The sequence below is a fragment of the Crocuta crocuta genome, unplaced genomic scaffold (assembly GCF_008692635.1).
Source record: "Crocuta crocuta isolate KB4526 unplaced genomic scaffold, BGI_CrCroc_1.0 scaffold31, whole genome shotgun sequence".
Taxonomy (NCBI): Eukaryota; Metazoa; Chordata; class Mammalia; order Carnivora; family Hyaenidae; genus Crocuta; species Crocuta crocuta.
In genome coordinates this window covers 12,946,550-12,966,898 of record NW_027528362.1, presented here as the reverse complement: position 1 = coordinate 12,966,898, position 20,349 = coordinate 12,946,550, and the positions used below count along the sequence as shown (strand labels likewise).

The following is a 20,349-nucleotide window of genomic DNA, read 5'->3' as shown; positions in this document are numbered from 1 at the left end:
CAGCTGCAGGTCGGGGGGGACGGGGACAGCTTTAGGACAGGGCTGGTGTCCCAGAGACCCCAATGTGGAGAGAGCCGGACCCCCTCCCCGCGCACTCCTGGCGTGGAGCTGATTGTCTGTGGCGGGTGATGGAATCCACCTTCCCAAGTGACAGAGCGTCCGGAAGCACCCCCAGCCGGGGGGCTCAGAGCTCAGGTGGTGAACACGGGGGTGGGGGTGGGGCGGTGTCTGGGAGAGCCTGGGAGCTCCCCCTCCTCCCCTGCGCCTTGTGGTGAGTAGGGTGCTCTCCTGAGTTCTGTGACTCGTGTCACACCCCCAGTCTAGAGTCCCGGGTGGAAGTTCCAGGGCCCGGGGGTCCCCGTTGCCGCCGGCATCCGAAGGGAGCAGGCCTGGGGTCCTGCGCTGACCCGGAGTCCGTGTCAGAACAGGTGGAGTCGCGGGACACCCAGCTGCAGTTGGAAAAGCGTCACACGTGAGGTGACAGAAGGGAGATGCCAGGGCCTGGGAGCCAAGAGCGGGTGGGTGGGCGCCTTGCCGGGTGGCCGTCCCTGGTGCTGTCTGGCGGCCTCCATTCTGTCCCTGCCCCTGGGGTCAGATGTCCCCTGGTCCAGCCAAGGCCCTGCAGACGCGGTGAGCCGTCCCTGCTGGGGGGGCAGGTGTGCAGGACAACAGGCGGGCCGGGGTCCCCAGGCAGGACCAGCCAACCCCACAGGAGGAGGGACCTGGGCTTGGAGTGGCTTCCACAGGACTGGGTGACTGCAGTGCGTGCTCAGTCACCTCGCTGCGGATTCTAGATTCTCCTAGATTCTCGAGTGGAGCTTTNGGCTGGCCGGGCGGGCGCTCGGAAGGCTGAGCCCAGGGGGGCTGAGCAGGGCGGCCTGGGGTGGAGACCGCAGCCTCCGTGGTCCCCGATGCAGTGAGCGCGAGCTTGGAAGGAGCAGGGCGCAGGAGGCATTTGGAAAGGAGGTTGGTTAAGGAGGAAGCTGGGGCGTTTTCTTCCATCCTCTCGCTCGGTGGGAACCCGGCCCGGGTGGGACCCCGCACTCGATGAATAGGGCTCTGCTGTGAGTCTGCAAGATCGGAGGTGGAAACCTCGAGCCCGTGGCCTGGCTGGTGTGGGGTGGAGACGGTCAGGCTCTGGAGGGGCCCGTGGGGAAGGTGTCGGGGGCCGGGTGTTGGTCAGCCATGGGGGTGATGGCAGAGACGTCCCAGGAGGGGTGGCAGCAGGGGTAAACGCAGCAAGAATAAAGTGACTTAGAGGATTCCACAGGTACGACGAGGAGGCAGTGCGTGTTAAAGATCCTATTATACTTGAGGGCACCGGCGTGGCTCGTTCTGTTGAGTGTCTGACTCTTGGTCTCGGCTCAGGTCATGATCTCCCAGTTCGTGGGATCGAGCCCACGTGGGGCTCTGTGCTGACAGTTCAGAGCCTGCTTGAGATTGTCTCCTTCTCTCTCTGCCCCTCCCCTGTGTGTGCTCACTTGCTCTCTGTCTCAAAATAAATAAACTGAAAAAAAAAGAATCGTATTAGACCATGAACAGATTGGTAGAATTGGCTGAAAGATTCTGTATGTAGAGAGCGCTTAATTTTGGACCCCTGAGAGTTTCCATACTCGTCCCATGGCAGGATGCTAATGTGCCACCCGGTATGTTCCTCAAAATATATCCGTAGGATGATAAAGCACGTGTCTGAAACAGGTTATGAAAACATCTGTTTGTTTTTTAGCATCTAGCAAAAAGGCTGTCTTTTTATCCAACCTTTTTAAGCAATGGCGATGTTCTTCCCGCCGTCTGCTCAGGACTTTGTAAATATTTTAAATTATAATATTACGCTTTTCTAAATCACTCCCTCGACCTTTCTTTTTGGCTCAGTGTTAGTTTGTCGGGGAAGAAATCCGCAGGAGGACTTCTGGGTGAGGATTTCGGGAGGAGTGGTACATTTGCATAGTCACATTCTGTAGGAGAAATCGTAGCCAATGTGTCAGAGAGACTTGAGCCAAAGGTGTTCTTTCTGTGCTTCAAGAACACTGGCCCCACGTGCCCTTCTCTGCAGGAAGAAGGCTGGACGCTCAGTCTGGGTGCTGAGGCCCGAGCGGCGGGGCCCTTGGCGAGGGGAGAACCAGCTTGAAATGGGTTAGGAGGTCAGGGCAAGCCGGACAGTGACCTGAAGCCACGGGACTGAGACCCTGTCCGGCGCCCGTGTCCCACGGTTTGTTGTGTGGAGAGCTAGGGCAGTGCTATCCCGACCACAGTGGCATGAGCAGCTGCCTAAAAATTACCTTTAAAACCTTTACTTTTAGAAAATGATTCCGCTCTCCCTGCAAAGCCGGCGATGGGTTGATAGTCCCCTTAGAGTCCGCTGTCGCTCAGCGGTTCTGAACCGTGCTCTCTGGGCTCGTGCGCATGAGCTGGAGAAGCCACAGGGGGACGGGGCTGTGTGTCTGCAGCGTGGTGCTTGCTAGGTGGTTTCCGGGAGTGTGTGCAGCGCGTGCATTTGTGTGCATGTGCGTGTGTGTGAGGCCCTGAGTGCGTGCATGTGTCTGCATGTGTGTGTGCGGCCGCACGTGTGCGTGCATGTGTTCTTATTATTCCCCCTTTTCTGAACTAGGAACCTGGATTCTAGGGGGCGCCTGGGGGGCTCAGTCTGTTGAGTGTCCGAATCAGCTCAGGTCATGATCTCATGGTTCCTGGGTTCGAGCCCCGTGTCGGGTTCTATGTCCCCCTTTCTCTCTGTCTCTCTCTGCTCCTTGCCCGCTCACATACATTCTCTCTCTCAAAAATAAATAAACTTTCTTTTAAAAAAATTTTTTTTTCTAGTGTTTTATTTATTTCTGAGAGAGAGAGACAGCGTGACCAGGGGAGGGTCAGCAAGAGAGGGAGACACAGAATCTGAAACAGGCTCCAGGCTCCGAGGTGTCAGCACAGAGCCTGACACGGGGCTCAAACCCACAAACCGTGATGACCTGAGCCGAAGTCGGACGCTTAACCAACAGAGCCACCGAGGCGCCCCTTAAATAAATAAACTTTAAAAAAAAATTTACAAACTTGGTTCTAAAGTTCCCATGGATGGCAAAAAAGCAAGAGTAGCAGAAAGAGTCTGTAAAAGACGAGTATTAAAGAGGGAGTGGTCCCACCTAATACTAAAACGTATTTTTAAAGCTATGGAAATTTTTTTTGTTTTCATATATTCTTTCTTTTTTGGGGGCACAGTTTTGAGGTCAAACAGACCTACAGTCAGTTGCAGTTAAGACACACGAGGCACACAGCTCGGTGAAGCTTGTGCACCTTTGAGCCCGTCTCCTGTGTCCAGACGAACATCTCCATCCATCCATCGCCGCCGAAAGTCTCCTCTGCCCCCCGCCGTTCCTCAGTGCCGTGCTGCCCCCGAGCTGTCACCAGTCTGTTTTCTGTCACTGTCAAGGTTGTAGAAATTAAAGGTCATCGTACAGACACAACAGATAATGGACACACTAGAAAGTTGGACATAGACACAGTAAATGACGGAAATTTGTTTTATGATAAAGATGGCATTTCACATTAGTGGGGAAGAGAGGAATTCCCCAGTAGAGAATGTTGACAATTAGGTAAGCATCTGGGAAAAAAACCCAGCTGGACATGTGCCTCACAACCGAATCCGGGGCAGATCGGAGACTTAAAATAAATGGAACCACAATTTACTAAAGGAATTTTGGGGCAGTTTTTATAATAGGCTTGTTTTGGGGAAGGCTTTCCTAAATTTGTTTCCAAACCCAGGAGCCATTTGTGGGAAAAGATTGAGAAATATAAAAGATTGCTAAACATAAAAACGAAATCTTTTCTACATGACCTAAAATAACCATAGTGTCGAAAGACTGTGAAGACAATTGAAATTCATATCAGAGATAAAAGGCTAATTTCTTTCATGTAAAAATACTTCCTACAAGTCAGTAAGAAGAGAGATGGGTGTGGTGGCCATAGATTGTTCAGCAGAAATGTTTCCTAAACACGTGAGGTGTTCACGCCCCCTCAAAGGAGGGAGGTACACATTGCAGTTACGAGGAAGCGTCTGTTAGCTGTCACGTCGACGGCGTCCACAGGTGAGTCCCCCGCGGGCGGGGCTGGCCCCTCCGTGGGGACCGTGGGCGGTGGCCAGCACGGGTACGTGCACGTGCCCTCTGACCGCCGTCTCAAGTCCAGATCTAGCTCATAAGTGAACCTGCATATGTGTGAAGTGACATGTGTGTCCCAGCAGAAGATCGCCTGAGTTGCCCTGGGGAGTGGCTCTGGGTGCGCATGTAATGGGAGGCATTCAGGGGACAGGTCCGGATGGTGGTGGCAGCATGTGCAGTCCACGTGTTCAGGGCAGGGTGCTGCATCTCAGGAGGGGGGTGCAGACACGAGTGTGTAGGTGGTAGGTGTCCGTGTCCTCAACAGAGGTGTTAATCTGCATCGTCCTTGCACACTGCTGTCTTCACAGCTGTACCTGGAATCCTCGCGGCAAACTGGGGGGTCGTCAGGTGGGACCATCTCCGTGTGCAAAGCAAGCCTGATGCACAGAGGTTCATCGCCTTCCCTGCGGGCGCACAGCTGAAACGTCCCTTTGTTCACCAGATTTATTTATTCAGTAAATGTTTGTTGATAGAAGTTTCTAGAATGATTGCCTGTCTGGGGCCCTGGGCAGGGAAGACTGGCTGCAGAGTGATGGGGTTGGAGGCGGCCTCTCACTTGGGAAAGTTTCTTACCGTCCGGCAAGCGGGAGGCAGAGCCCTGGGCCAGGGGCCGGGGTGGAGCCAGGGCTGCCGAGGCCTCCGCTCGCTTCGCATGCTCAGCAGTGTCCCATTCTGTGTCCTGCTTTTGGTCTCTGAGTGTCTTTTCTGCTGATGCTGAAAAGTAAAAAATACGTCGGGAGCCAGGTTTTGCATGCCAGCGCCCTCTGAGAACCTGGGGCTGCAGGCGCGTGTCCCCAGATGCCCCGAGCTCAGAATTCCACATCCGTCCGGGGTTTGCCGGCCGCGTGCCCGCCCTTGGGACTGAACGCCGTGTTCCCGCTGCCCTGTGTTCAGGTGCTCTGTTACCTTCAAAACACATCTCAGCCTTCCTCTTTCATGTAGTTTTGACTTATTTTCTTTTGCCCCTTGAGGGGTAAGGGATAAGACAGGAACTCAGGTTTCTGCGTGTTATGTAGAATAGAGCGATCTAGCTTGCCCTCGCCCTCGCCCTTGCCCTAGAAAAGTGGAGGCTTTCGTGTGTGTTTGGGTTTTGAATTACGTAACAGAAATCATCACATTGTTGATTCCTTCTAACCAGAACACGGGGTCTGCGATAAGCCTTGGTGACTAGCTAAGTTACTACAGTGCGTTGGAGACCTGACACTGAGAGGGTCCCTGTGAGCCGGCCGCGGGGGGCACCGCCCGCTGACCTGTTCCCTCTGTCTTTCTGCAGATGAACGTGTCACCTGGATCCCTGGCCAATCTTTACGAAGAGGACTTTAAACAGGACATGGCCGCCTTGAAGGTAAAGCATGTTGTTGAGTCTTCTCACCACAAGGGGGCGCCGTGAGCAGTGGAAGCCAGCGGGGCCGAACCTCGGCGCTTCACCCACTGCAAGTCACTTCTCCTGTGCCTTCCATCAGGTTCTCCCCCCGACAGTGTACTTAAGAGTGACTGAAAATATTCCTCAGATCATTTCTTTCATCGAAGGAATAATTGCTAACGGGCATGCTTATTCGACAGCACAAGGTAGGGTCATACTGTTTAGTCATTGGGCTGGGGCGCCTGGGGCTCAGTGGGTTAAGCGTCCGACTTCAGCTCAGGTCATGATCTCACAGTCGTGGGTTCGAGCCTCACGTCGGGCTCTGTGCTGACAGCTCAGGGCCTGGAGCTGCTTCGGATTCTGTTTCCTTCTCTCTCTGACCCTCCCCCACTCACGCTCTGTCTCTCTATAATAAAACCATTAAAATAAGTAAATGAACTGATCGTTGGGTAACACCTGAGGGCTTGGAGGAACTGGGTGTGGGTGAGCGAGTTCTGGAGCAAAATCTGGACAGTCTCCTGTCTTTCTTGAGGTGACTCCTGCGTGAGGTGTGAGGCTTTCTTACAGTTATTGTGTCTTTGCGAGACTGTTGAATCAGTTCTCTTTAAAAGTATTTTGCACGGTCACAGGGGGAGGGGAACATCCGAAGGGCTGCCTAGCGTAGGGCGGTTGCTGCGTCCAGGTGACGGGCGCACGGGTGTTTTTTTGAGCCTTCATTCAGCGTGGTTGTGAAACAGAAAGCTGGGTCTAGAGTCGCACATTTTGCTAAAGCCTAGCGCTCTGACATTCTCTGTGCGCGACCCTGGTGTTTCTGAGGGCAGTGAAAGTGGGCTGTGACCATCCCGACCCTTCCACGTGCACCTCTGAGTACGAGGGCGCCCCACGTGACCCGGGTCGTGATCCGACCAAGGTGCTGGTCCCTGACGCGTCCTGTCCTCCCCATATTCACCCCTGTACTTGTCCCCGACTCCTGCAGCCTGGTCTCCTGGCCGCTCACAGCCCAGGACTGTCCCTTCCATGCCTGTCACCACTGGTTAGCTGTTTGGGGAGGCCCTTCCTCTGGCCGCGTGTATGGGTGTGTGTGTGTGTGTGTGTCAGATCCCTTCCCTCTGGCCGAGTTCTCCTGGCCTGGAAGCGGCTCTTCTGCCTCCCGGATGCCCTTTGCTCTCAGCTTGCCCCCCTTCCCCGTCCTTCCCGACCCAAGTCCCGCTCGTCCCGGGCACACCAGCCACAGCCCCTCCGTTGCGGGATGGTTCTTAGCGCTCGTGGCGGACAGCAGATTCACGGCCCAATTCTGGCGCCGGGGCTGTGCCAGTTGGTAGCTGGCCACGCACCGCCTGAGCTTGCCAGTCACGCTCTTGTGTTTTGTCACTTCTGGGGCCACAGAAACCTTGTGCTGTGAGGAATGACCCAGCAGCGCGCCCAGCCCGGAGTTGGGAGAAAAGTGCGTTGCGATGCTCGTTGTCAGGAAATAACAAATAAGTCACAAAGGATAAAGCTGAGGATACACACAGTGATAGACCCAGTGATAGGTCACTGGACTTCCGGACATAGGCACCCTTCTTTCATGGGGTCCTGCCTGCCAGCACAGAGCCACATGAGGGGCTGCCTTTCTCACTGCCTTTCTCAGTGACCTTTGTGTACACAAGAGCTTGTGTTTTGGGGTTTCTGGTTTTTGGTTTTTTACTTTACCTTATTTGCTATATTTAGATTTTGTTTCCAAGAAAAATTTGTCTTTAAGGGTCTCGGGTGACTGAACTGGAGTTTGCTCCAGAAAATACAGGCAGTGTCTCCCTGCTGCCGCTGGGAAGTAATGCTCATAGGGGCTGAGGCTTGCGTCCCCATGCGCTTCATCGCTTGTTCTGTGTTTTCCTGTCAGTTTTGAGTACTAACCATGAAAGTGTGATGAACCTTAAAGTAAGTGGACATTGACTCAAACTCCATCAATTGGAACTTTTCAACAATTCCATGAAGTCTTGGTTGTGGTTTGAGTTTTGATTTCTTCGAAGAAACAGTCCAGGAAATTGATAACATGGACAGAGATGAGAAACGTCTCCTTTGTGAGAGGGAGGGAGCGAGCGAGCGAACACGTGCAGTCTCTCTTACGAGGTGTGGTGGACAAGCGGCCCCACGGCGTCCCCACTCACCCCCGGTGTAACCCGCACTCCCGGCCATGCTCTGGGGGAAGAGGACCGGCCAGGGTAGCACCCAGCCCCCTGGGGCCTGTGCCAAGCCCCCTCCCTCCCCCCCACCCCGTCGGGATAGAGATCTGAGGTCGTAGTCCCGACCTCTGGGCACATCCTGAAGCAGCCCCCTGGGGAGGGGGGTTCCTGCCGCAGCACCCGCTTCCCCCGCTCCGTCGGTGCGCGTGTGCAGGTGTGTGGGCTCCCGGGGAAGAGGTGGTCGTAGACATTTCTGGGCTAACATGGGGCTCCTTTGTTGGCCGTGAGCCCAGAGCTGGACGCAGGGGGCTGATAACGTTCGCTTTCCCTCTCGTGGGAAAGAACCGTCTCCACATCTGACACAGATCATACGCTTGGGTGTTCACCCCCACTCAGGACATTCGTGATGTGTGCAGATGCGTGCTCTTATGGAGTAGTGGCGGTGGCGCGAGTTCTGTTAGAATAATGGGGCCGCGTGAAGGCCAGATGCCGTAGCCTGGGTCTGCGTCCTGACGCCTTGTAGCTCCCGAGCACGTAGAGGCTCATGCCTCGGACCGAGAAATGAGGATTCCTAATCACTCTTATAAAACAGGCAATGTCTACTTCGATCTTCCATCCAGAGGAGACCGGTACGGCAAGCTCGTGGGCGTGGTCCCCGGTCCCAGCGCGGAGCCAGGTGGGTGTCTCCCCCACTCCCCCCAGCCTCGGGCTCGGCCTCCCCCTCCCCTGTGCTCGGGCCCATCCCAGCTGTGTCCTAATTAAGTCACTGTTTTCCACGAGAGGAGATCTGTGGAGTCTGGGACTCCAGGTCCCCCAGCCCTTCCCCCGGAGAGCACACGTTCACGGTGTCACGACTCCCCGCTCCCCTCCACCCTGCCTGCGTACTCTGCTCTGTGTGTACTTGGCCACACGTTACCTCCCCGTAGGTATTTAACCATATGTGCTAGGGGATTTTCATCTTGTCCTATACCCTCTTCTGTTCCAGTGACTGTTAGACTGAAGTTATTTTTTTTTTATGTTTTATTATTCATTTTTAGGAGAGAGAGAGAGACAGAGCATGAGCAGGGGAGGGGCAGAGACAGAAGGAGACACAGACTCTGAAGCAGGCTCCAGGCTCCGAGCTGTTAGCACAGAGCTCAAACCGGGGCTCGAACTCGCGAACCGTGAGATCATTCATGACCTGAGCCGAAGTTGGACGCTTAACTGACTGAGCCACCCGGGTGCCCCAGACTGAAGCTATTTTTATGGAAAAGAAATATTTAAATTTAAATTTAAATTTATTTTAATAAATTTAAGTATATTTAAATTTAAGTAAATTTAAAATAATTTTAGGGGCGCCTGGGTGGCTCAGTGGCTTAAGTATCCGACTCTTGATTTCAGCTCAGGTCATCATCACGGTTTGTGGGATTGAGCCCCACATTGGGCTCTGTGCTGATGGCGTGGAGCCTGCTTGGGATTCTCTGCCTCTCTCTCTCAGCCCCTCCCCTGCTCTCACTCTCAAAATAAATAAACTTAAATAAAAATAAGATAATTTTAAAAGGATACTATTTAGAAGAACCAAATACAAGCAAAAACCCGAAAGCCAAATTGTCCAAGTCCTGTCTGTCCTCTGCCCTATAACAACGCCATTTAAGTTTAATTACTGACAGTATTATTCGACTCCTCACAGATGCAGTTACTAGTATCCTGCTCCCCTTCTTAAAGGCCAGGACCAAGGACCGCTGGGCGGGTCACATGTTCGTAGGTGCTGTGCCCCCCAGAGTCTGAGGACGGGCTGCGAGGACACACACATTCCAGCATCAGCAATGCTTCTGTGTGTTAACAGACTTTATTTTTTAGGGCACTTTTAGGTTCACAGCAAAACCCAGGGGAAGCAACAGAGATTTCCCACGTTCCCCTGCCCCGACTCATGCATAGCCTTCCCCGTTATCAATGTCACCTACCAGAACAGGACATTTGTCACAGTGGATGGACCCGTGTCACGCACCATCACCCAGAGCCCACGGGTTACACCGGGGCTCATGCCTGCTGTCATACACTGTTCGGGGCTGGACAGGTGCATAGTGACACGTCTCCACCATGACATTGTCACCCAGAGCCACCTCCCTGCCCTCACCATCCCTGTGCCCCTCCCCCCCAACCCTGGCAACCGAGGATCTGTTATCATCTGCATGGTCGTGCCTTTTCTTAGAAAGCCAGCACGTGGAAATCTACTCTGTGGCCTTTTCAAACTTCCTTTTTTTCACTCGATACACATTTAAATTAAGATGTGCATTTAAGCCACTAGGCCCCACCAGGACTCAGGCAAGGGCAGAGCCCCTCGGGGACAGGGGACTCCCTGCCACGTCTCTTCACGGCTTGATAGCTCGTTTCTTTTTAGTGTCATGGAACATTCTGTTGTCTGGCTGAGCCCGGTTTATCCACTCGCCTGTCAGGGGCATCTTAGCTGCCTCGGGTTGTGTGACAGAGAGCGCACCCAGCACTGGCTCCTTGCACAGCGTTGTGTGAGCACCTGGCCCCCCTCTGCCGGGTTTTCTTCTCCAATGTGACGGATAGTCTGGTTTTGGGGGGGTGGGGGGTGTTGTTGTATAATTCTCCTTGTGGGGAAAAGTTACTCTGAAACTCATTTGCTTGCAAACACGGCTTTCCCACGAGAAGAAGGCAGAGAGAGCTCAGCTCGGGGCAGCCTGGGAAGAGGCCTCAGTGTTCGAGATCTGAAATCTCGACTCGCTCTCTTGCTGGGACTGGTCTCCCCTCCACGGTGAGACCTCCCAGCCCGGCGGCTTTTATTTATTTTTTTAACATTTATTTATTTTTGAGAGACAGTATGAGTGGGGGAAGGGTAGAGAGAGAGGGAGACACAGAATCTGAAACAGGCTCCAGGCTCCGAGCTGTCAGCACAGAGCCCGACGCGGGGCTCGAGCTCACAAATCGTGGGATCGTGACCTGAGCCAAGTCGGATGCTCAGCCGACTGAGCCCCCAGCCGCCATGAGGGGCAGGAGAGTGACCGAGACGTGAGGCCCCAGAGCGAAGCAGCCGCGTCCGTGGGAGGCGCTCCCGCCTCCGGCTGGAAGCGGCGCCCTGTAGGTCTGCCCGTCCGAGGCGCTCGCCCCTGATGGGTCACTTGGTCTCTTGCCAGTTGACTCGGACAAGCGGCACCCCAGCGACTTTGCCCTGTGGAAGGCGGCCAAACCCCGGGAGGTGTTCTGGGCCTCTCCCTGGGGAAACGGAAGGCCTGGCTGGCACATCGAATGNTGGCATCTGCCGTCTCCCCAAGGGCAGACGCCCCGCTTCCTAACGCCCTCCTGGCTCGCCCGGGGCCGCGCTGCTGGGTTTTCAAATTCTAGGCTTTTCCTTCCCGCTGGTTGTAGGAACTCGTGAANGAGGGGCGGCCCCTTCTCCGCCTCAGCTGTGGCGTCCCTGGGTCGCTCCCGCGGCGGCGTCTGCGGGCCCGCCCACCCCTCCGGCCTCTCCGGGGCCGCCCTCCTCGCGCTCGCTCTCTTCACCGACCTGCTCCCCAGGGATGGTTCTGGGTCGGACCCATCGGGCACCACCCCAGCTGCAGANGAGGTTTGTGGCGCGGGTCGATGGGCACCAAGGGCGTTTGCACACCTCGTCTCTCTGTGTCACAGTTTGGTAGTTCTCGCAGTAGTCGGAGCTTTAGTGACCTGCGATCAGTGCTGTTTGGGGCAGGAGAACCCCGCCATGGCAGGTGTGCGCTCGGGCCGCTCCGCCGCCTGGCCGCCCGGCCTCCCTCCCTCTCCCCGGGCCTCCCTGTTCCCCGAGACTCCGCAGTCTTGAAACGAGGCCAGCTGATCAGCCCGCAGTGGCCGCTGTGTGTTCAAGTGAAAGGTAGAGTCACACGTCTGTCACTTAAAATTTTTTTTAACGTTTTATTTACTCTTGAGAGGGAAAGCATGAGTTGGGGAGGGGCAGAGAGAGGGAGACACAGAATCTGAAACAGGCTCCAGGCTCCCAGCTGTCAGCACAGAGCCTGACGCAGGGCTCGAACCCACGAACCGTGAGATCAGGACCTGAGCCGAAGCCGGCCGCTTCCCTGGATGAGCCACCCAGGCGCCCTGTGTCTCTTACTTTAAATCGAAAGCTAGAAGTGCTTAAGCTCAGTGAGGAAGGCTTGTCAAGGCTCAAGAGGGGCCAAACACTTGGCCCCTCGTGCTGAACACTTAGCTGCTTTGCGAACGTAGAGAAAAGTTCTTGAGGGAAATGGAAAGGGCTAGAAAGTGCTATTCCAGTAAACACGTGAGCGATAAGGTGACGCAGCTTCACTGCCGATACAGAGAAAGTTAAGGCATCTGGGTAGAAGGTCACACCGGCCACAACATTCCCTTCAACCGAACCTAATCCGGAGCGAGGCCCTGACTCTCCAATTCTGTGAAGGCCGGGGGATGTGAGGAAGCTGCAGAAGGGAAGTCTGAGGCTGGCTGAGGTTTGTTCCTGAGCTTTAAGGAAAGAAGCTGTTTCTGTATAAAGTGCAAGATGGAGCAGCGAGTGCTGGTGTAGATGCTGCTGTGAGCTGTCCAGGAGGTCCAGCTAAGACCCTGAATGGAGGGGCTGCATCAAACAGCAGATGCTCAGTGTAGACACACCTGCCTGTCGGAAGAAGGTGTCATCTTGGACTTCGTAGCTGGAAAGAAGTAGTCAGTGCCTGGCTTCACAGCTCCCAAGGACAGGCGACCCTCTGGTTAGGGGCTGGCGCAGGCAGCTGGCAACGCTAAGTGGAAGCCAGTGGAAGCCAGTACGCACCTGCCATCCCTGCAGTCCTGGGGCCCTGAAGAATTATGCCGAATGGACGCTGTTCTGTAAGTTGGATGCCAAAGCCCGGATGACAGCACATCTGTTTACAACATGCTTTATTGAATCTCGTAAGCCTGCTCTTGAGACCCACTGCTTAGAGGAAAGAATGCCTTTGCAAACATCCCTGTGCACGGACGGCACACCTGCTCCCCCCCAGAGCCTCGATGGAGCCGCATGAGATCAGCGCGTGTTCGCGCCTGTCAGCCCAGCATCCGTGCTGCAGGCCATGGGCCAAGGAGTAATTCCAACCTTCAAGTCTTATTAGTTAAAAAGTACGTTTTGTAAGGCTGCAGCCCTAACAAGTGATTCCTCTGCCAGATCTGGGAAAAGTAAACTGAAAACCTTCTGGAAAGGCTCCCCCATTCTCGGTGCCCCGAGAACATTTGTGATTCGTGGGAAGAGGTCAGATAGAAACCGGAGGAGTTCGGAAGACATTGATCCGACGTCATGGAAGACCATGAGGGGCTCAAGGCCTTGAGGGGCAGTCGGTGCAGGCATGGCGGAAACAGCGAGACCCAGAATGGGGGCTGGAGATGGGACTGAATGGCTGCATCTCAGGGTAAGACCTGAATGGTTGACGAGTTGATTCTTAAGGAGCAAAGAATGTGGCTTCTGCTCCTGGTGGAGATGCCATTTGGTGAAATGGCAACAATAATTCATGAAAGTGACTGTGTCATAAACCGAGGGGACGAGCTGCGGCCAGGTCTGAGGGAATTCTGAAAGGAGTTCCGTGGGCAAAATGCTACCAAACAGCATCTCCTAACGCAGGAGTCATTCTTGGGTGGAGGAGTCCATTGATGTGGCCAGTTTTGTTGTTGTCTTTAAGACCCCGCCATGGCCACCCCAGCCTTCGTCGGCCGCAGCCCCAACGGGTCAGCAGCCACCACCATCAGACAGGACTCTCTGCCGGCAAAAAGGTCACCGGCCACTGACAGTCCACGTGGTGGTTTGCATTTTCAAGCAATAAGGTGTCTCATCGGCACTGTGCAGATGGAGTGCTGCTGCACACTTAACAGACGACAGCGTGGCGGGAACAGTCGTACGTGCTGGGAAACCAGAAGGGCCACTTGACTGGCTTGCGGTGCTCCAGTTACTGCGGTGGCTGAAACCGGCCTGCGGGCTCTCCTGGGCGTGCCCGCGACACCCTTTGTCCCTCAGCGCCGTGTCCCGGGGGCCGCCTTCGTGGTTCTCGAAGCCTGTCCCTGCCCCCGGCCTCACAGTGCTGGGTTCTGTGGGCGCGCTGGTCAGTCAGCTAGGACCCTGCAGATGCACATTGGGCCCCAGTGTTTTGTTCTTAGAAATACCTGCAATGAACTGCTTCGCGTATTTATTTCCCGGGGCGGGGGGAGGGGGCTTTTTAGTGTCGTTAGGAACCATGATTTTCAAACATTTGGTCTGTTTCCCTTCATTGCAGACATTTATTATAACAAGCGGTTTTAAAGATTAGAAACATGGGGGCGCCTGGGTGGGTCAGATACTTAAGTGTCTGACTTCAGCTCAGGTCATGATCTTGGTTCAGGTCATGATCTCGCAGTTTGTGAGTTGGAGTCCCACACTGGGCTCTGCGCTGACAGCTCAGAGCCTGGAGCCTGCATCCGATTCTGTCTCCCTTTCTGCCCCTCCCCCACTTGCACTCTGTGTGTGTATGTCTCTCTCTCCCTCAAAAATAAACATTAAAAAAATTAAAACCTGTATATTATATCCAGAGCAAAGAGAATTAAGCCTCTTTGCTAGGATGTAAAGCTATGAATCGGGGATCTATGAAATAAAAACAATTTCCGTTTCCCTTTTTTGCATCAGTTGCACTATCACACGTACTGATTTTACGTGGAGTTGCATTTGCTCATTGCACCAAGGTGGGGAGGGCTGGCTGCCCGCGGGGCCGGGGAGGCACCGTGTGAACTAAGTCCCCGCACACACTGTCCTGCAGCCTGGTGTTTGGAAGCCGGCTGGACATCCACTCGGGTGGGGCGGACCTGGCCTTCCCGCATCACGAGAACGAAATCGCCCAGTGCGAGGCCTTCCATCAGTGCAGGCAGTGGGGAAACTATTTCCTACATTCCGGTAAGTCGTGACTTCAGAGTGCTCTGCTCTGTTTCACTGCTGTCCCTTGTGTTTGTTGGTGAAACAGCATTTTGGAAAGACACAGATCAGTTGGCAGGGGAAGAAGCCGTTCTCTCTCGAGGTGTTTGGGTTGGAGTCTGCTGGACGTGAACTTCCTGGGGCTGGACGGGAGTTCCGGGTGCGGCGGGGCTGACGAGCACGTCGGAACGTTCTCTGTTGCTGGGGCGGGGGGGCCTTCCAGAGGCGCTCTGCCATCTGACACACGAGGCCAGGCCTCGCCCACTCTGGTGTCGTGACCCCAGCCCCGAGGCTGCCTGGCCCGAAGTGTGTCCACTGCTGTGCTTCCCTCACCCCCCTCCGCCCCCTGGAGCGGCCCCGACGGCCGCCGTGGGCCCTGGAACGCCAGGGCCCGTTTCTGCACTGCCTTAAAGGAGTGTGGAGCCCGCAGGGGCGGGGCAGGCGAGCGGCTGTCTGGTCCCCCGCCCTGGACGGAGCCCAGCAGGGCTGAGCCCCGCGTCTGCAGGCGGCGTGCACGCTGGCGGCCCCCCAGGGAGAGGACGGGAGCCCGGGGACCCCGTGTCCACCTGCGACTCGTGCTGCCCGGGAGCCTCAGAAGTGACCCCCAGAGCCCAGCGTAGTCCACATTCGGGGGGGGCCCGCCCTTTGCTTCCAGAACCTCGTGAACTAGAGCCTCCCTTGGGCCTGGGGACTCGAGAGGAAGGCCCGCGGAGTGGGTGTGCGCAGGGCCTGCTGGGCAGGGCGCCTCCGAGGGCTGAAGCCCGTGTCCCGTCCCGGGTCAGCTGTCTGGGGGCCTGACGCCACTCGTGTCCTTGTCATGCTCTTGGTCACCTTCGGTCGTGTCCTGCACCCGTTAGTGAATGTGGGCCTGGGGGCCGGAAGGGGACAGCGCACCAGCGCCCCGTCTCCCTCCAGGAGTTATTCACCCGGTGTCTGGGGCTCACTCCTGGCCTGGGGACAGAACAGGGCCTTTGTTGCTGTGTCGTTAGGACTTTGACAGACTACTAAGGGGTAGGCTCTCGGCCACTGCGCCGTCCCCGTCCTGGAGGGGCATCAGTACCTCCTGACACACAGGGTCACACTCTTCGAAGTAAACGAATGGAAGATAAGTAGTCGGGTGTATTTCATTTTCTAAATATTGTCAATTTAAAAAGCTGGGGGCAGCACCTGGGTGGCTCCGTTGGTTGAGTGTCCAACTCCTGATTTTAGCTCAGGTCACGGTCCCACGGTTTGCGGGATTGAGAGAGTTAGGCTCTGCGCTGAGAGTGTGGATCCTGTTTGGGATTCTTCNGGCTCCCCGGGCTCCAGAAGCACTCTCTGAGACTCTGCGCATCCAGGTCTGCAAAGCCACCTCCATGGGGCCAGGGCCTTCCCCCCCCCCCCCCCCCCCCCCCACACACACACACGCGTGCTCTGTCTCTCAAAATAAACTTAAAAAGAAAATAAATTTTAGTTAAAAAATAATTTTAAAGTTTATTTATTTATAATCTCTACTCCTGACAAGGGGCCTGAACTCACGACTCTGCGATCAAGAGTCGCATGTCTCCAGCTGAGCCAGCCAGGAGCCCCTAATAGTTTTCACTGTGTGGCAGATAAGGTTATGTGACACTATGCATTGGAGGGTATGTTTGTTTGGAAGCCACGCGTTACCCCTTCTCAGAACTGGCCTTGGGGCACCCTGTGCTCGAGGTCCCCTCAGAGGTGGCAGAGCCCCCCCACCCCCACCCAGAAGGAAACCCTGTTGAAAGTACCAGACTGAGGAGCTCCTGACATGGCTCAGTGTCTTCCCGTGTCTCATACTCGCAGGGGTGAGAGGGCCCCGGGCCCTCGAGAAGCCTGTGCCGGCAGAGCGCGGCACAAAATCTCGTCAGTCATTCTGAAAACCAGCACGCATTGCTGGGCGCGGGGTCTGCAAACCCAGGCTCTGTCCTTCCCGGGGTGAGGGGTCCCCAGGATGGGAGGGGGCAGACCTGACCACCTCAAGCAGGTGCGGCTGTGGGTTCCCTCTTCCTGGGGGGCCCCGAGTGTGGGCGAAGATCTGGGAGGGGGGGTGAGCGTGGGCAAAGGTCGCTACTACCCTCCCCCGGGTCCCCCCCCTTCAGAACAAATCACTGTTTTTGTTCCAGGGCATTTGCACGTGAAAGGCAAAGAAGAAAAAATGTCCAAGTCGCTGAAAAACTACATCACTATTAAGGTAACCCCGCACGCTGGCCTGTCTGCAAGGCCCCGCCGCGACCCCAGGTCTCTGACCCCCGCGCTCCCCGCTCTTGTTTCACGGTCCAATAGGCTTCTCCTGCCTCCCAGCTCTCCGTGCTGCCTGGTGGAGGAGGCATCGGTGCTCTCCGGGCCGGCCTCCCGACGGGCGCCTGGCCCCCCCCACATGCCGGGACGCACGCCCCCTTCTTGCCCGAGCCCTTCCCCGCCCGGTCGCCCGAGTCACACCTGCCATCTGCCCCGCTGGCCTGCGGCCTTGGGGCTTCGCTGCTCCCTGGCGTCGGAAGCCACCTGTTGAGAAAGGCATCGGCGTGCGTGGGGGCGAGGGGCGGGAGGTGGGCGTCCACACGGACGGAGAGCCAGTGGCTCCCCAGGACAGTTAGCAGGCCTTTGTCCGCGGAGCACCAGCCAGGAGAGCTGTCCCCACCAGCCCCTTACCCGGGCTCTCTGGCCCCTCACTGCGTCACATGCCTGTGGCACTGCCTTCCTGTCATCCCAGGGGGCATTCGTCATCTCACAAGAGGGGCGACCAGAAGGGATGCGGACAGGGACGGAGACGGAGGCCACGTTCACTTACGTCACAGTATCTTGTCACAGCTGTCCTGTGGTTAGCCTCCGGCTGTGCCTCGGTTATAATTAAATGCTGTGACGGCCGTGTCAGCCCCGGGGGCCTGTTATAGCCGCGTGGGCCCTGGGAGGCGAGGGTCAGGTTAACCCAGGGGACGGGCCCCGCCCCCACCCCCAGGGAGCCGCCCTGGTCCTCGAGCAGGGTCCCGGCCACCAAGCCCCCTCAGCTGGGACATGCAGTCACTGGCCGAGGGGAGGCTGGAGACCACCGCTAGATGTGAAGCAGGTTCCAGGGAGAAGGGCGGAGAGCGTCCCTTTTGCTCACACAGAGTCCACGACACGGGGACATCTCCCCCAAGCCCCCCGTTGTCCGAGGGTCCCGTGGAAGCCGGCCTGTGCTCGGTGTGGGCCCCGCGGGCCGGGGCTGAGTGTCCGGGCAGGCCGAGCAGCGCCCAGAGGCCGGCCTGTCCTTGCGTCCCTGCCGGTGAGGTCGCCGAGCGCCTCTCACCAGCCTCCACAGACAGGTTTAGTGAACCTGGGGCTGTTCTAACAAGTCCTGCAACAGGTTCTTGGGCGCCTGGGGGCTCAGTCGGTTGAGCGTCGACTTTGGCTCAGGTCATGATCTCACGGTTCATGAGTTCGAGCCCCACATTGGGCTCTGTGCTGACAGCTCAGAGTCTGGAGCTGCTTCTGATTCTGTCTCCCTCTCTCTGCCCCTCCCTTGCTCGTGAGCTGTCGCTCTCAAAAATAAATAAACCATTAAATAAAATGTAAAAAGAATTTAAATGACAGTTTTCCTCAGGCTAACCAGGGGCGGTGGAGTGCTCTCTGAGATCACAAGCTCAGTGTCTGCCTCACCGCGGTGCCTCAGAGGATGAGCTGGCCTCTGCCCTCGGTCTGACCCTGACCCCGACTCCGACCCCGGCTTGTTTTGATGTCCTGGAGCGGAAGCCGCCCACCGTCATGGAGCCTGTGTCACCAGGCTGTGCCCATCCTCGGAGGACCGTGTTGTGGGAAAGGGGTCCCAAGGTTGACATCGGTGTGGGCCCTGCGTCAGCCCAGAGCAGGGGCCCTGCCCACAGATGCGGCCTGAACAGGGAAACGTGTGGGGAACGTGCGAATAGGCCGCGTGTTCATAAAACCCCTGAAGCCGGTCAGTGACGTGGGCCCACGTGGTCATGGCGCACGTTGTAATTTCCGTTTCTCCCCGATTTCTCCGCCAGGACTTCCTCAAGACGTTCTCCCCCGATGTCTTCCGGCTCTTCTGCNCGGGGCCGCGGCGGGGGACGAGCCGGGCCCACGGCACCCGGACCCGGGCTGGGGAGGAAGCACGGCCCTGTCGGTGTGGCTGCCCCTGTGCCCGCGGCTCGGGTTCCCAGTGCAAGCCCGGCTCTCGGCCCAAGATTCTGGAAGGCCGTGGGTCTTCAGTCAGCCCCCGCTCTCCTCTGTGGGTCTGGACGGGGGGCCCGGAGACCCCCACCCAGGGGACAGCGTGTTCTCACTGTAACACGCAGAGTTTGGGGGCCTGTCCTGGAACGCAAGCCTGAGGTCCCCGCCTCTGGCTGACGCCCCAGCAGTGAGTGGGGGCCCAGAATCCTGTCTGTGGGCACGAACCCCACGCCCAGGCGTGCTGGGGGTGGTTCTCCGTGTCTTCCAAGGCGGTGAGGTGGTGAGGCCCAGGTCGCGGCGGACCCTGGCGGTCCCAAGTAGCAGGGTGGCGGTGGTATCGTGTCCCCTGTGTGGCTTCTGGCCGCAAGGTGACCGTGCGTCCCCCCCTCAGCCGTGGACTACAGCGACGGCACCATGCTTGAGGCCAGCCACCTCTTCCGGGCAGCAGCCGCGTTCGTCGAGGACGCCCGGGCCTACATGAAGGGGCAGCTGGTGTGCGGCCCCGTCAGGGAAGACGTGCTGTGGGAGAGGTAGGAGCCCCCGGGCATCCGCCCCCCGTGCCGTGGGCGCCGGATGCGGGGCTGCTGACGGGGCGAGGGGTGGTCCTGTGGGGAGGGGCGAGGATGCCCTGGGGGAGGGTGGTGCAGGGGTGAGTGACACACAGAGGTTCTGGTGGCCTTGCTGCGCCGCTCGGCAGGGCTGGCGGGCACGGAGGAGGGTGGCCTTGGTGGCTGAGCTCAGACCTGATCAGGAGTTGACCTGCGAGTCTGCATCAGCGCGTGCCCCGCCCCACTGTCGTACGCGGGCGTCTATGGCGCAGGGCAGCCGAGGGTAGGTTAGGAAGGGGAGTGTGGGGGCCGCAGCCTCCACGTGGAAACCGTGTGCCTGGCTCCGCTGCTTCATTAAGTGGCTAAACGTGTTCAGAAGACCTGGGTTTGACNGGCGGACCCCTCTTTGCCTGGGGCGCGCTCACCGCCAAGCCTGGTGGAGGGGAGGTCGAGGCTGTTGGGCGCCCAGGGGAGGCCAGGTTGTGACAAAGAGCCCCGCCTGTGGCCTGTCCTCCCTTCCCGGTCACTCGGCGCCAGGCTGGACAGCAGCCACCGCCCTACCCCCAGGACTGCGGGCCCCCAGAGGGGTGAGGGTCGGGGCTCCGCCGCCCCAGCTTATGCTGCTTGCGGTGCCGGAGGTGTCCTGGGGCTCCGCCTGCCTGGAAATCGGGGAGTTCGCAGGAGGCGGGGTGACGAGCAGTATCGGTGGACAGCAGGGACCCCGTCTGCAGACAGAGCTCGTGCGGAGGTGGCAGGCGTGCAGGAGGGAGGAGGGCCTTCGGCCACGCAGACCCCGCCCCTGGCAGGGCTGTGGCACCAGACGGACGCGGTGGAGAGTGCAGCCGGGTGTGGGGAGCGGGACGCACCCAGAGCCTGGGGGCCCGGGTCCAAGGGGCCGCCGCACCCCGGAGGCTCTGCCCAGCCGCCCGCAGGCAGGTGCGGCCCACTGGGTGGGGGCTGGGCGCGAGCCGCCTGCCCGGCCCTGAGATGGACCGCGGGGCCCGGGGCCACCCTCCCTCCGAGGACCAGGTGTCCTGCCCGCGGGCTCCGGGGAAGGGGG

At 57.6% G+C, this 20,349-nt stretch overlaps 1 protein-coding gene across 1 annotated transcript in view; it reads left to right on the top strand.

Moving 5' to 3' along the window:
• CARS2 (cysteinyl-tRNA synthetase 2, mitochondrial) overlaps nt 1–20,349 on the top strand; it is a gene marked incomplete at its 5' end in the record, with an annotated part of 33,830 nt that overhangs the window by 9,890 nt on the left and 3,591 nt on the right. The window contains 8 exons of the mRNA XM_077754007.1: nt 5,422–5,493; nt 5,612–5,717; nt 8,266–8,349; nt 10,814–10,928; nt 14,405–14,553; nt 16,698–16,765; nt 18,576–18,642; nt 19,133–19,271. Of these exons, the coding sequence (XP_077610133.1) occupies nt 5,422–5,493; nt 5,612–5,717; nt 8,266–8,349; nt 10,814–10,928; nt 14,405–14,553; nt 16,698–16,765; nt 18,576–18,642; nt 19,133–19,271 (800 nt within the window). The remainder of the gene's footprint in view (nt 1–5,421; nt 5,494–5,611; nt 5,718–8,265; nt 8,350–10,813; nt 10,929–14,404; nt 14,554–16,697; nt 16,766–18,575; nt 18,643–19,132; nt 19,272–20,349) is intronic.